General features: G+C 32.5%; 1 protein-coding gene across 1 annotated transcript; it reads left to right on the forward strand.

Moving 5' to 3' along the window:
* Positions 1 to 13,774: 13,774 nt before the first annotated feature.
* Positions 13,775 to 14,179, forward strand: LOC139425854 (RNA-binding protein 25-like). The gene has a single exon (XM_071181866.1). It carries the CDS (start codon positions 13,775 to 13,777, stop codon positions 14,177 to 14,179), a length of 405 nt encoding a protein of 134 aa, XP_071037967.1.
* The last annotated feature ends 2,862 nt before the right edge of the window (positions 14,180 to 17,041 follow it).

Consider the following 17,041-nt stretch of genomic DNA (forward strand, 5'->3'; position numbering starts at 1 on the left):
GGAAAAAAAAGTAATATATGAATAATACCATGACAATGCAACCGGTTTTCCAAAAACAACACTGAGACCAAAAATAAACATAGCCGGTTTTCCGAATATAACAATAACAAAAATAACAATAAAAGTAAACTCACCAACTTAATGGGTAACAAAATTAAAAGTGAAAAAATTCTAAAAAAAATATCAAACAGCAGCGGTTGCCATAGCAACGCCTGCAATGACGACCCATGCTCTCTGTATGCTATTACTCTTGTATGCTGTTGGAAAGTGTGATGACGTCCATATAACGTGTGCACGCCATCAGTCCCAAAGCAATATCCATTTTGCCAATGGATAATAACAATTTTCTTTTTTTTTTGTTTCCTGTTGCATATTTTTTAACAGATCTTAGATTCTTTTGTACTGTTGATTTCAAATAAGCAATCGGTTCTCTCTCTCTCCAAGAAACAATTTCTTAAATGACATTTTTAGTGTATATTTTCTCTCTCTCTGTCTTCAATACTATGATGGTTAACCGTCAAGTAAAGTTTGGTTCCCATGTACTAACAATCAACAATGATTCGTGATAGTTCCAATGGCTGATGGTTTAATAGGAATTCTTATTGGTTCTCAAGAATATACCATCAAAACTATTTGATTTTTTATGTCAGACCATCAAAAATCAGTCCCAAAACCTACATAGGTGGTTCATGATCGTTCCAACATTCGAATTCTAAGGAACTATGATGGTTATTTCTGATGGTTCACCATGAGCAAACCATCAAAACAAGTTGCTATTTTTATGTTGGATCATCATGAATCAGTCCGAATTCCAACATTTAGGTGATGGTTATTTATATTGGTAACCATCAAAACTATAATGGTTCATGATGGAATTATTGATGGTTACCATTAAGATTATGTTGGTTCATCAATGGAAAACCATCAACAGTTTTTACTAGGGTAACACCTCAGGAATTTTGTCGTAACATTTAAGTGACACCAAATGTTTATGAAATTTTTAAAACATGTACATTCCAACAAAAANTTTGAGGTCACCCCCAGGAACCATTAAGATTGACACTTAGTTCGTGAAAATCCGATCATTAGAACGAAAGTTATTCAGGGTGATTCGTTTTTTTTTTTTGCGGACTGTACATTTCAACAAAAAATAGGTTAAAAATGTCATTAAAAAAGATTAAGGAAAAACTGTGGCTTTAGAAACAAGACTAATTTAAGGCGGGAAATTCCCATCTCACCCGAATTAGGCAAGGTCGAGTCTTTGTATAAATGCAAACAAAACTTTTTTTGACTAGTGTAATCAACGATTTGGAAAATAAACTGTAAAAACGGAAACAGGTAAAAATGATAGTTTGGCACATTCTGTTTAGTAAATTTAATTTTTTTTCTCCTCAAGTTTCGAAATAAGTTGCAAAAGTTTATTAAAATATAGTTCTATTTCTTGATAATTAAGTATAACCAGAATTTACAACGATATTCTTGCATTCCGGGGTCAAAATTAACAGACACCTTTACTTCTGTTATAGTGATCTGGCATGCAAACGGAAGACATTGCTTTATAGTTTTTCCATTTAGCAGCGCCATCTGTTAATGAATTTCGGTAACATAAATTCATTGTTTCCGGAATTGCTTCACGTGTCACTAATAAATCTATAATGGATTTGGTATACGAGTGATCTGAATCGACTAATCCATAATTGGCACTTTGCACCAATAGTCAAAGGTGCTCACATTTTCCAACGTGCTAACAAGAACGCCGCTACATCTTTTTCTTTTGGTAGTTTTCAAATATTTTGCTTTTCTGGGGAATAATTAATTTTATAATTAACGGGAAAGCATTCATTAAATATGCAGAGTGATCTTAATAGCTCTGGCAATTAGAAATCTTAGTGAAGTGGTGTCAAAACAAATTTTTAAATGACACTAAAAAGGAAATGTTTCCTTTTTTATGTGATTTTTTGTACAAATCTCAGACATTTTCGCATCGCATATTTAATATTTTCAATCGTTTTACATCTGCCCACAAGCTATTGTTTAAACAGTGACCCTTAAATTAGATTAATTGAAAGTCATACAATTATAGCTAGTCAATATATTAAGTTATAATCCGGGATAGAACCTTAATTTGCACCAAAAAATATGCATATTTCAAAAAAATCGACAAGTTTTGAGCGATCTAAAATAGGCACTCATTCTCTAAACTCACCAGACGTTAAATAAAAAACGCAAAATGAAAAATGGACCGCAGTAACTTTTTCTAATAATGACACCTTCACGTTCTTGGACTCAATTTTAATAGTTTGAGGGAGTAACTTCAAATATGCTAATTAATTAGTGCAGACGATATTTAAAGTTACAAAATCAGATACAAAAAAGTTATTTCTCTGAATAAACATAATTTTGTCTTTCTTTTTTTATGAATTCAACATTCCGGGAAATATGGTCCCCATTTCGTTCGATCAGGAGAGTATAGTCTAAAGCTGGGACCCTTTAAATGTTAATTTTTGTTTACGTATTTCTCAATATCTCGACGAGAACTTTTAATTCGAATCTAAAACGTTTTGTACACAAGTGTAAAACTGTTTTATCCGAGAATAATTCCATGTAACTTTAAGTAAATATTTATTATTTTTTATTACTTTATTTAATAGAGTAGTCAAAAAAATGTTAGTAGCAAGATATGCAATTTTTTACAACATTTTAAGGAATATAATTTAACGCAGTAAAATAAAAATTTGAGCGAAATCGATTGAATAGTACCTGAGAAATCAAATTAGGAGAAATAGTATTTTTTAAATTCGTTTTTTTTCAGGAACTATTCGATCAATTTTGCTCAAATTTTGTATTTTGTTATTTGAAGTTTCGTTCTTTAAAACTATGTAAAAATCTATATACTTCACCATTCGAAAGTTTCTTGACTTTTCTTAAATAAAATGATAAGAATCCCTTAGGAAAATTTGCCATAGAGAAGCCTATGGTAATCTATGGCAACCTATGGCTACCATAGAAATTTGTATGGCAAGATGCCATACGCCTATGGTTACCATAGAGATTTGTATGGCACAACCCCACAAGCCTATGGCTACCATAGAAATTTATATGGCAAGATACCATAGACCAATGGTAACCATAAGGATTTGTATGGCAGTATACCATAGAGAAAAGCTGATCTAGATCCCCACCAACGAAACAACAACTCCTATGGAGTCCTCAAAAACATCTTCTAAAAGAAATAAATATCCATTTTTTCACCCCGAAGTTAATTTAATTCAACATGTAATCCCACACGGCATTCTTGGTGAGTGTTTTCTGGCTTCCGGGTGGCCAATTTTCCCATTTTTGTGTGTTTGATATCCGATGTTCCATTCTTTTAGGCTTAGAGTATCAGACCGCCATATTAACGTGTCATCCACTACAAGTGGAATCTTTCGCTAACTTTGGCAACTTATTTTAATATTTTTTCGATCTCATTCTTGGTCAAAAACATTTTATTGCAAACTCCTATGCGATTATCTATCTGAATTTATTAAGTTTTCAATTTCCGGAGGTCTGGTACTTATATTATCTGTATCTTTTTAAAATATGGCGCGATTGGGTATAGGTTTTCGCTATGTTAAATTTTGCTATTTATTAACGCCGACTTTGTACACTTTAATTAACATCTTGTTTTAATATTTTTATCTAAAATTTTTATATTTCTTTCTCCCAACTGTTTCTGATTAAACGACATCTTTTTTTCTATTTTATCCCCTCCCTCTGATTTTATATAAATTTTTGAAGTCACATCACTTTTCCATTATTAATGGTGTTCTATTCCCCATAGCAATTTGTAAACAATCTTCATGATGAAAAACGCAGTTAAGGGCTTATGATCAAGCCAGATCATCATTTCTTTAATAATTAAATTTTTTTTAATTCTTTTAACTTGTTCGGTGATAATTAAATTTTATTGCTGTCATATATCAATATCAAAGTCAGCGTTTACATTCTCATTAGTTTTTTATTTTAATTCCACTTAGGTTCTTGCAATGCTTTTTTACATTATCTTACATACGTTAGGGCTTTATATTTTTATTTTGTGTTTAATTTTTGCTTGCCATTAAATTGTTTTTATCATGTCTCTGTGTTTTACTATCTTACAATTAATATTTCTTAACTATCCACATATATTTGTACAATGTTCTGTTTCATATTTATACATAGCTTAGGGTCATCACTTAACTAGATTTGCTGGATTACTGGTTGACAATTATTTTGCTTCAATATTATCAACGGAACAGTCCCTGGCCAAATCATCTGCTGCTGTTACCAAAAATGCTTTTAACAATTTAATCTCTCCTTAAGTTTACAACTTTTTCGTCATAGCGATGCCCTATACCCAATTAATTTTTATTTACTATCCCTGACCAAGTGTAAATAGCAATTATTAATTTTACCAATTTTAATCATGTCTTAAACATGTTTTGTACTTACCAATGTTTCGATATTGCGTTCTCTTTTCTAACTGTGCTTAACACAACTCAACATAAATTTTCTGAGTTTTATATCCCTCACTAGTAGGGGATCAACTAATTTAGCCTGTTTTCTATTCTTAGCTTTTCATAGTCCAATACCATCTTTTTTATAGATAAAATTTTGTTCACATGCCACCACTGGTTGCACCGTTACATATTCGGCTTTTGTCCCGTTTGGTCTATTTTAAACTAATTTCGCTTCGACCACCGGCCCCACTCTTTATCTTTTGAGTTTTCATAGTATTTTATTGTTTTAGTAGTCTGTTTAATTTTTAGCTTAGTATCACATATCAAAATTTAAAAAAATTTCATACTCGCTCCGACCATCGGACCATTATTTAAATTTGCTTTCTTTTAGGTTCCTCTAATATCTGACGCTTATCTAACTAATTATGATACCAATCAATCAAATTAACGTTTTTTATACTCGCTCCGACCTCCAGACTCACTTTCTATTTTCTTGTTTTTTACAGTTTTAACAAATATTGGTTGCCTGTACTCAATATATTTTGTTCCTAATCAACATAACCAATACTTTCCCCACTCGCTCCGACGGCCGGACCCATTTTCTAACGGTTAGTACTAACCATTTAAAATTTATTTGAATAAGAACAGCATTCAGAAAGGATTCTGCAAGTGAAACAGGAGAAGTTTATCAAAGAAATTTTTTTAAAAAAAAGCTTTCTGGATATATATTTATTCTACAATTATTAAGTTTTGCATTTTTAATATCCATTGCGAAAGATTCTTGTAAGTAACTATTTTTTGATGTATGATAAAATATCAACGAGAAATGTTGCCATAGCTGTATGGCAAAGGTGTACCATAGCCTATGGAAAAATATTTCGTCATAAGCTGTAGCACATCTTAGTTTTATGGCAAAAATTTGCCATATAAAAAAATGCCATAGGATATTCCTATGGGGTTTTGCCTATGGCAAAATTTTGCCATACACTTTTGCCATATACGTATGGCAAAATTTTGCCATACATGTATGGCAAAAGTGTATGGCAAAATTTTTGCCATGGGCAAAACCCCATAGGAATATCCTATGGCATTTTTTATGGCAAACCTATGGCAAATTTTCCTAAGGGAAAGATATTTAGTAAAAGTTATAATTTGCATGGAATTATCTTTGGATAAACGAAATTTATAATTGTGTGCAAAAATTGTTCAATTCACTTGAGAAGTTTTCGAGATCTGGAGGGAAAAAAAATTACGTAATGGAGTTCAAGCTTTAGACCGCTCAGGTAACTAAACTATTGCCACCATATTTCCCAGATTGAGGCTTTTAAGGGGCAGAATTCAGAATTCTTCGGAAATAAAGGTACGTTTATTCAGAGAAAATACGTTTTTGTGTTTGATTTCATAACTTAAGACATCGTCTACGGTAATTAATTAGCATATTTAAAATCATCCCCAGAACTACTAAGACTGATTCTTAGAGAATGAAAATCCCATCCTTAGATCAAAAGTTGTTTAGAGTAGTCTGTTTTTTTATTTTGCGCACTGAAGAAGAAAAAATAGATAATAACTGAATGATTACAATTGGTAAGTTGACTGACAAATTATGAAAGATTTAATCTGTTTTTATTAAGGATTTAATCTGTTTTTATTAAGGATTTAATCTGTTTCCCTCCTTCAAGTCTGGCGAGAATGGGAGCTTACCCAAGTGAAAATTCTTGAGGGTTCCATCAAATCATTTTGATGGTTTATGTTATTTTCAGTGCGATTTACGATGGTCCAACAACTTTGATGGTCACCATCATCCAACATTTTCCATTATGCGTTCATGGTTTTTGTTATGCCTGCATGGTTCACTATCAACAGAAGATTGATTCTCATGGACCATCAACAAATCATGATGATCCTTAACGGTATATGATGGATCCAGCTATACATTTCCATGAAGGTTTAAGGGAAATTGTTGTTGGTTCTTAGGAATATACCATCAAAATAATTTGTTTTATACTGATCCATCATAAATCTGTCCGAATTTCTACAATGGCATGATGGTTGTTCGTGTTCATTTCAACATTTGATTTCTACGAAACAATGAGGGAAATTTTTCATGGTTTAACATGAACAAACCATCAAAACAAGTTGCTATTCTTATACTGGACCAGCATAAATCAGACCGAATTCCTACATTGGGATGATGGTTACTTATGTTGGTTACCATCAAAGAATGTAATGGCTCATGATGGAATTATTGGTGGTTAACCAATAATTCCATCAAATCATTAATCAAGGGAAAACCATCAACAGTTTTTACTAGGGTATTTTTTTTAGCGCAAAAAACGTTTTTAATTACCGTCTGCATATATTTAAGCAAAAGAAGTTTTCTGTCATTAAGTATATCTTTTCACTTCGGTTTCTTTAGTTAATATATTTTATATCAAGTTAAAAATCTAAAATTTCTTTTTGAAAAAATAAAAAATAAACACGTTATTTTCGAGATTTGTACTTACTTGCAGACCTGAGTATATGTTTGCCCCGAGCGTTCGAATTTCCGACTGCAGAATTAAAAGTGTAGCAGCTGGTTGGACGAATATCAGTTACGCCACGTTGAAAGGTTTCAAACGCCCTTTTTTCTGGTTTTAAGAATCTAAAAAGGAAAAAAATGAATATGTCACCATCTAAGGGTTGTCCAGCGATTTACTTGGCAATAATGTGTTTTAAATATTTGGTGTATTAGATAAATTTTTAATTCATCTAACACAAGACAATAGAAGAAATCACCTATTGAATTATCACTAAAACCGTTTCTAAAGGTTAAAAATACTGAGTTTTTTAATTTGAAGAAGCTAAATACACCGAAAATCCATTACATTATGACCACTCTGGTAATAACATGTAGGACCACCTTTAGTCCTCAAAACTGCTATCACCCGCAGTGGCATTGATTCCACGAGGTGCTGATAGATAGTCTGAGGTATCTGGTACCAAGCGCTCACCAACTGGTCCTGCAATTCCCTCACATTGCGAGAGGATAGCGTGGTAGCACGAATTTGGTTTTCCAAGTTGGACCACATATGCTCTATTGGATTAAGGTCAGGTGAATTTGGGGGCCAAGGCATGACTTGAAAGTCACTGGAATGTTCCTCGAACCAATCCAAGACGATTTGATCCTTATGACATGGTGCATTATCCTCTTGGTAAACGCCATTCCCGCAGGAAAAGCTTTTGCCATGAATGGGTGAACCTGGTCTGCAACTATGTTCAAGTAGCTTACAGACGTCAGGGATTGTTCTATGAGGATTATGGGTCCTAATGTGCCCCATGAAAACATTGTTCCTGGGCGAGAAACCATNCTTATGACATGGTGCATTATCCTCTTGGTAAACACCATCCCCTGTAGGAAAAACTACTGCCATGAATGGGTGAACCTGGTCTGCAATTATGTTCAAGTAGCTTACAGACGTCAGGGATTGTTCTATGCGGATTATGGTTCCTAATGGGCCCCATGAAAACATTGTTTCTGGGCGAGAAACCGCTAAAATTTGGGCGAGCCCATTGTTATAGATGGAGGGTGGTCATAATGCAATGGCTCTTCGTAGTAAAAAGAATTAAATAGGCTACCATTTAACACCTAGTTAAAAAGATATTTCTAACACAAATCATTTGTTGCAGTATTATTCATCCTCCAACTGTGTCCTGACGATCATCGAAGACGTGTATGGAGACGCACAGAACAGAGGGAGGATCCTGCCTTCACTATTGCATGCTGCACCGGCCCTCAACGAAGCATTATGGTCTGTGGTGTCATTTCCCTTGACAGCGGTACCCCTTTGGTCGTCATTAGAGGTACACGTACTGCACAGCGGTACGTCGACGACATCCTAATACCTGTTTTGGTATCGTTCCTTTTGCAGCGTCCTGGACTGGTTTTTCAGTAGGACAATGCCAGACCACATGCGGCACGTGTTGCTATGAACTGTCTGCAAGCTTGTCAAACTCTTCCTTGGCCTGCCAGATCACCAGATCTCTCTCCTATCGAGCATGTCTGGGAAGGCGATTGCATCTGGCGCGGAACGTTGATGACCTCGTTCGACAATTGGATCGAATTTGGCAGGAAATACCGCAAGAGACCATCCAGGAGCTTTATCGGTCTATGCCACGCCGTGTGGCAGCTTGTATCCAGGCTAGAGGCGGGTCAACACCTTATTGAACTTGTTACTGTAACTCTGCAGAAATTATTCAATTGTTCTGAAATTTTAATCATTTACTGTTTTGTACATTGTCTTCTTATCCACCAATTTTTGTTTCAATCGGATAAATCCTTCTTGGTGCGTCGATTTTTTTTGTTATAGAGTGTATTTGCATCATTTTGTCTCGTTGCAATACTGAAACCAATGAGCCAGGTTTTATAAAACAATTAGGGATGGTTATGTGCAAATGCTCTAAATACTGACAAATAGCTTTTTTTAGTGAAAATTATGCTTTGAGGTGCTTTTTGATAATTTTTTTCTCTGCCTATCAGCGTTGTAGACAACTGCACTATTGATGTTTCACATGTTTTGCAATGCTGCAGTGTCTCGTAAAATCTGATACTTCATAATAGAGCAAATTTAAATTTTTGCCTTTTCATTAAAATTAATTAATAAAATATTTTCAATATTCTTCAAGTATGACGATTTATTTAAGAGATGTAATATTTAAACTGAAATGAAAAAAAAACCGGTAAAATCCTGCAGAAAATAATTAGTTTAAGCTGACTTTTAAATTTGTGGACTGATGAAATTTTTTGGTTGGATAACCTGTAAATTTCCTCCTTAGCAACCTAATACTACTTGCTCGCATGTTTCCTTTCCGTTTTTAATGCTTTGAATATACAAATATCTCAATACTAATAAAAAATACTCTCAGTGTGCGATAAAGTTTCTACAAAAGAAATATTAATAATAATTAAGAAAATATTTTTAGTGTTTCCTGGGAATGATAATTTATTTAAGCTGGTAAGAGATGTAATATTTCAACAAAAAGTTACAAAATGGTAATATGTTGAGCCAATGACAAAACAATCTGTTAAATTTCACTTGTAAATCAAATTTAAAGGTTGATCAATGAAATTTATAGGTTGAAAAACCCGCAAATTTCTTCTTTGACGACCCATTACTGTTCGCAAGTTTTGTTTTCGATTCTAACAATTGCAAAATAAGAATAAAACGTATTGGGAGTACAAATTAATTCAGTCCGTTTTTTTAAGATGGCTGTGGCTGTAAAGAATGTTTCATTGTGACAGCTGGTTTCGGTGGTTTCAGAGAGGTTAAACATCTGTCAATAATATTCAGTTTATTTCGCTTTAAGTTTTACTTTGTTGAATATGCCAAATTTTGGGATAACTAAGCATCATTTGCGGGAGGTTTTATGTTTCTGCGTTAATTGGAAGAAAAGGGCAACTGAAGCACATCGAACGCTTGTTGAAGTTTATGGTGACAATGCTCCAACTCATAAATCATGTAGGAAATGGTTTCGACGTTTCAAAAATGGTGAATTATGTTGTATACTATGAGCTGCTACAACCAGGCAATTCCGTTACGGGCGATCGGTATAGGCTATAATCCATTGGTTTGAGCTGTGCATTACGAGAAAAACGGCCGGAATGCGAGCAAAGACATGACAAAGTTATTCTTCTGTGTGATAACGGTCGACCTAATGTCGCAAAATTTGTAAAAAATTATTTGGAAACGCTCAGGTTGGATATTTTACCGCACCCTCTGTATTCGATGGACATTTCTCCTTCTGATTACTTCTTGTTCCGATGGATGCAGCATGATTTGGCAGGTCACCGGTTCACTTCTTTTGCAGAAATCGAAAATTACCTGATAACTTGGATCACCTCAAAAGACGAGAAATTTTTTCGAGATGGAATTCGAAAATTTCATGAAAGGTGAGGATAAGTAGCAGTCAGCGATGGACATTATTTTGATTAATAAGTTCATTCATTTTGTTCTGAAATAAATGCATTTACGACCACTAAAAACGGACAGAACTAATTTCTACTCCCAATACTTTTAGTATGAGATTAGGTTTTAGCTGCATTCGGCAAAAAAATAATTACAAAATAGGTTTAATATTTTTTAAAGATGGCAATGTGTAAGAGCAACTTTCCAAATTTAAAAATAAATAAATAATAAAAGAATAAAAATAAAATTAGTAATAAATTTACTAAAGAACAGACATATTTAAATATCTAATTTTAAGTAGATTTTAGTGTAATTAAAATGAGTAAAAATCTTACTAAAAATTTTTTTGAAGCTTTTAAATTATAAGAAAATCACAATATGTCAAAAATGTATTTCATGAATTTTTCGCTTATAAATATAAACAGTGTACGTTATCTTCACCTTTAATATATCACACCCCGGAAAGAAACGTGACACAAGTAAAAAAAACAGCAATTTTGAGGTTATGCCAATAAAAAATATTTATGTGCAAAGTGCCCCATTAAACTCAAAAAGTGTCTCAACTCTAGATTGTGCTATTTCAGAATAAGTTGATTTTTCTCAAATGCTATTTTTTAACTTTTCTTGCCGGGGAACAATATATGTTAGAATTTTTACCTTAATATAAGAAATTAATAATCAGAGATTAATATGTAATCAAGAAAAAAACAATCTAGTCATAAAAAAATTGAAGATTTATTCACGAGGAAATCAAAATTAAACTCATCAAAATTGATTGCCGGTAAACTTTCACACTCTCAATCTCAACAATTAATTAATTTTACATTTAATTTAATTAATTTTACTTACTTTTACATTTCATTTTTTGTAGACATATATGTAAAACATATAGACACATTATATAGAAACATATAGACACATTATAAAACATACTTCTGCATCAATGACTGTTTTATTACTTAAATTTACTGCGATATAATCACGGATAAAGGTTTATTATTTTTGTAAAATCTTTTTAAAGTGATTCCATATGAGCTATGATAATTTTGCAGACAATAATCAAAAAGGTTTTTGAAAGAAATTTTCGAGAAATTACTTCAGTAGCAACAAAATAATTGAAGTACAATGTCAAAATTTATCTATGAAAAGGTACTCCAACATAGAATCGAGTAAATATGTCTTATATACCAGTTAATTGTAATTGTGTAGTGGTAGACACACTACATTTTGTAACCCACAAATTTCATTTTTGACGACTCGATACTACTTACTGGCATTCTTTTCTTTCGTTTCCAATGATTTCGAAATATGAATAAAACATGGTCTCACTGTGAGATAAAGTTTCAGCTACATTCCAGACTTCTTCAGTTTTGAGTTTTTCCATTATTTCGGGAGAAAGACAATACTATTTTTTAAAAAAAAGAAATAATTTAAAAAGAGATGCATCAGATTTTTAAATTTCATGAGACATATAGATACAATAACGCAAAGAATTATTTTAAGAATTTATTATTCCGATAATATTTTGAAGTAGGAATTGTAAATCTGTACTCAGCATTCAAAAATCTACCTAACAATGTTATTTTCATTTGTAGAACTCATTAGAAGAAATTTGAGTCCGCTAAACAGACCCTTTGCTATATATTTTATCTCAGTATAAATATTTTTTTAAAAAAAATACTCATTACTCATTTAAATAAAAAGAAAAGCATTTTGAATATTTTTGGTATTTTTCTAATATAATTTTATACATGACGTCGGTGATCTCGTTATTATTAGCATATTTTATTTCATGACGATAATAGCCATATTATCGTATAGTGGTAATATTAAACTCATCATGGATTTTTGGTCATTACCATCACATCTTAATTATCGATGCAAAAATGATGATTGTCTCAAGGAAGTAAAAAAAATCACCTGGGCAAAAATTTATTTCATTAATTATGAAAAATGGCCCCAATTCAAAATAATAATCATATTAAAGAAGAGAAATCCCTTAAAAGGATCAAGTTTAAACCAGTGGCGGATTCGGCGGTGGGGGGGTGTCATAACCCTCCCTCACAAATTGAAAAAATAAAGTAAAAATAATAATTATTTCAATAGTTTGCAAGAGAAATGAAATATTTCAAAAATTATTTAAGGGGAGCATATACAACTATGTAGGTTGGAAAAGCGATTTTTTTTCATCTAATTATGTTCTTCACTGCTTCAAGACTTGTACACGGGACTTGAAGTGCCCAACGATCGATTGCCTGTGACATCGATTTGTACCCATCAATCAATATGTTGTTAAGAATTTTAATAACTCTGCCAGTTAGTGCAGCAACAGCAGGACGTTCCTTTTCAACTCTTCGACATCTCAAAACTTGGCTTAGAGTAACTCAAAATCAAGAACGATTAAATGGAGTTGCAGTATTAAACATTCATCGAGAAATTGATTTGGATGTTGAAAAAATCATTGACAGATTTGCCAAAGTTTCTAAAAAAACTCAATGCATTTATTATTCAAAGATTTTGAATACCTGAATTGTTTTTGTATTATTTTATCGTTCATTAAAAAAAATGAGAAGACTAGCATTAAAAACAATAGTTTTTTTTTTTAAAAATATTCAAAAAAAAAAATTATATTTTTTAAAAAATAATTGTGAGGGATCCTCCCCAGAAAAAATTTCTGAATCCGCCCCTGGATTAAACACTCTCCTATATCGAGAGTTTTTACAGCATGAATCATATTTTTAAGGGTTGAGACTAGCGAGGCCCGCATGCCACAAATCTGAAATTGAAATTAAATATTTGTTAGCAACGGAGAAGCATGGATAGGAGATCCAAAATTGGCTAATTATCAAAATATAACATAGCCAAAACAAAGCCAACCCCGCATAATCAATATTGGATTTGAAAATACTTTGGTGATCACGAATCGCCAACAAAACTGCTGAAATTAAAATAACCCTGTAACTGAAACGCTTCCTCGGGGTATTCATCCACTTTTCTTTCGAGGTTAATATCTTCCTTACGTGTACTATGCATGATTCTTTATCGCCTTACGGGATCATCGCCAACAAAATCAATTATTTTCATGTTACTGTGAATGACCGAAATCGGTGGTTGTTGACTTTCACCGGTGAATGTTGACAATCAAATTAGTCGCTTTGGTGAATGTCCGAAATATTTATTACATCCGATTTGATATTAATTTATTCGTGGATATAATTACATTTATTCGATATTTTAATACTTACTGACGATAGATTAGAACAAACATCAGTGTTTGGTGTGTCGAGCAAATATATACCGGGCAATGGCACTTGACTTTAAAAAAACATCAGTGTAGGGTAAACCGGGCGAATGTATACCGGGCAGTGGCACTTGACGTTAAAAACATCAGTGGGGTATCAAAAAGGGTATCTTCGGTCTATTGAGAGAGAGAGAGAGAGAGAAAGACGAAAAGAGACAAAGAGAGAGAGACAGAGACAGAGAGAGACAGACAGACAGAGAGAGAGAGACAAAGAGACAGAGAGGGAGAGAGAGAGACAGAGAGACAGAGAGGGAGAGAGAGACAGACAGAGAGAGACAGACAGACAGAGAGAGACAGGCAGACAGAGAGAGAGAGAAACAGACAGACAGACAGAGAGAGAGAGAGAGAGAGACAGAAAGACAGACAGAGAGAGAGAGACAGACAGTCAGAGACGACAGAGACAGACAGACAGACACAGACAGACAGACAGAGAGAGAGAGAGAGATCATAAATAAATGTCCTACATTCTGATGATGGTTACTTAAGTTCGATACCTTCAAAAAATTAAATGGTTCATGATGGAATTATTGATGGTTACCATAAAAATTATGTTGGTTAATCAATGAAAAAACATCAAAAACTTTGACTTGAGCATGGAAGTCAGCACCTATGACCTCCTATCTAAAACTGGTTCAAAGTCTCCCCAGATGTGCACAGACTGCTATCGATGCACAATGGGAACAAACATACTATTATATAACTCAGATACTCTTAACCACTGGATTTCTTAATATATTTTTGGCATGCTAGTTTAATAAGTGAACTTAAATATCGCCAGCTATGAACATTAGCTTTAACAAGATACTTCCATTTTAAAATATTTTCATTTTAAGGAATAAATAAGCTTATAAATATTTACCGCTTTAAATTTTTTAAAAGTGTCTTTGCATAGTTTGGGAAATTTTTTACAGGCAGCGTCTGCTTGAGGACCATAATTAAGGTAGCTGTCATTCATCTTGCATACTTCACTGTTCCGAAGCCTTTAAGAAATAGAAATAATAAAACAAAGCTCAAAAGATTAATATTGACAAACTAATATTATTTTTAAAGTCAGACATTCATTTTGATAATGCAGAGGACAGCAACCCAAATTAAAAAATTTAAGAGAGACATACAGCTGTTCTTTGATAACAAAAAATGCGTCGTTCAGTGCCAAAGTGATTGTTTATTGCTTTCTCTTCTCGTTTGGACAATTAAGGCTTGCTTATACGATCCAAGTTCTAGGACAAAGATAGATTGAAATTATTGGAAATTCGTTCTGCTTGAAGTTTGGCCACGTCCCTGGATGATAGTAGAGTATGTTCTACTTTCCACCCAAGTTTTTTCTCCCTTAGCCAATCAGCTTCTTAAGTTTTGTGACGTCAACAAGCAGGCATCAGATTACGTCAATTTACTGTCCGTTTTCATATATTTTAGTCCAAATAAAATTATCTGTTAGGGTCTATTTGTGTAATCAGGATTTCATTTGAATTTATTTAGTAATTTTGAATTCATTTCAGTATGATTTTACAGTGTTGAATATGAGCAATACGCATGCGCTGGTTTTTCATCCGACCAATCAGTGACATTCAAGAACTTAGATAGTGTCGACGAATCATCCAATTTCTTGGAGAGAGAAGTTCCTTCAAGTTCTAGGATTCAAGAATTTAAGCCGTGTAAACAGGCCATTAGAGTCTCGCGAAAATTTCAATTTTCCAAGCAGAATTGGAAAATTTAAATTAACCAATTTCCACCATCATAGAATTAAAATAACAAATATCCTTTGATAAAGGTTTTTTTAAATTCGATGAAAATCATTGAATTTAAATGCCATCGTTAAAATTCGTATTTTTAAGAATGAAAGAAGGTTGAACTCCGACCCACCTCAGGGAGGTATACGGAGATAAAAGTAAAATTATTACAATAAAATTTCTCTAAAAACTAAAGTTACAGTAAAATTTCGCCAAATGACAGTGGTGGTGATCAGTTAAAAGTGGATTAACAATAAAGTTTGACAATTAAAAACATGTGTTAAAGGCAATGAAACCCAATAGCGTAAATGTCGAGAATTAAATGATTATAATAATAAGGAAACAAGAGATAAAAAATCTCAAAACTAAAATCAATGAAAGCTAAAAGTCCAAATAGTAAATGTCTAAAAATAAAAGTCTGACTAGAAGTCTATGAAGTCAAAAATCAAAAGTAGATAAAAATTCAAAAGGTAAGGCTAAAAGTTGATTAGTAAAAATTGACGATGACATGCTCTATTGTTGGTTCATGACTGGGGTCATTTGATCTGGGGCTAGAATGTCCTCGAGGGTTTGTTTAATAATTTGAGTCACAATTTTCCTGCAGGTCAATATAGCGAAGAATTGATGTTCCTCTTCGCAATTATTCATGTGGGTTCCACGAAGTGCCCGGAATCTTGGACAGTGCTTAAGTAGAATATTTTTAAGAATGAAAAAGAAATCACTTATTAAGTTTAACATAGCTGTTTCCATGCAATTATCCAACTCCGATAAGTCCATGGTACGCAACGAATCAGATCGTTTTTTGACTTTAGTATGAATGCGCCTTAAAAATTCATCCCTCTACTCTCTTTTACGCTTTCATTTAATGTCTTATAACTTGGCAACTTAGTAACGAAGATAATTTTTTTAATAATTTATCATAATTGGCAAGTTATCTTTTTATTTATTTCTCTATTTTGTAAGCTTTGTTTTGTTTTTATTATGTTATTTTTACTTCATTTGAGATTATGTTAACGAATTAAATCGGTTTCATTATTAGTTTCATATTTCTTTTTGTGTTTTTCAAACCTTTTTAACAATACATTTTTTTCCGGCGATAATAAAAGAGTAATGTTAGAAATACAAAGAAGACACGGAAAAAAATAAAAAGTTTTTAAAGAGAAGAGGAAATATTATCGATAAACAAAATATTAAAAAGTAATATGTAAACATTTAGACGAAAAAAATAGTGTTAAATAATAAAGTTAGATATATAACAATAATATCAGAAACCACTCTTTTATGTGGATATAAACGTGTGAGCGAATGACATGATATCTTCCCCTTATTTTGTTTTCAGGCTTTTCTATTTTTTTATCTTTTGTCTTGCTTAATTTTTTAAAAAAAATTCTTGAAATATAAAGTATAATTCATTTACTAATAATTTTTCTTGTCCTCCTTAAAAATTCATATATTTTCCAGGTTTTCTTTATATTTTACTTGCAGCTTATGCTTAGCAAATAAAACTTATTTTCTTATTTTTCTTCGTTAATCTCTCTTTTCTGATTTTCTTCTTTTGTCTTTATTACGTAATGCAGGTATATATAT

Source organism: Parasteatoda tepidariorum, chromosome 6 (genome assembly GCF_043381705.1).
Source record: "Parasteatoda tepidariorum isolate YZ-2023 chromosome 6, CAS_Ptep_4.0, whole genome shotgun sequence".
Lineage (NCBI taxonomy): Eukaryota > Metazoa > Arthropoda > Arachnida > Araneae > Theridiidae > Parasteatoda > Parasteatoda tepidariorum.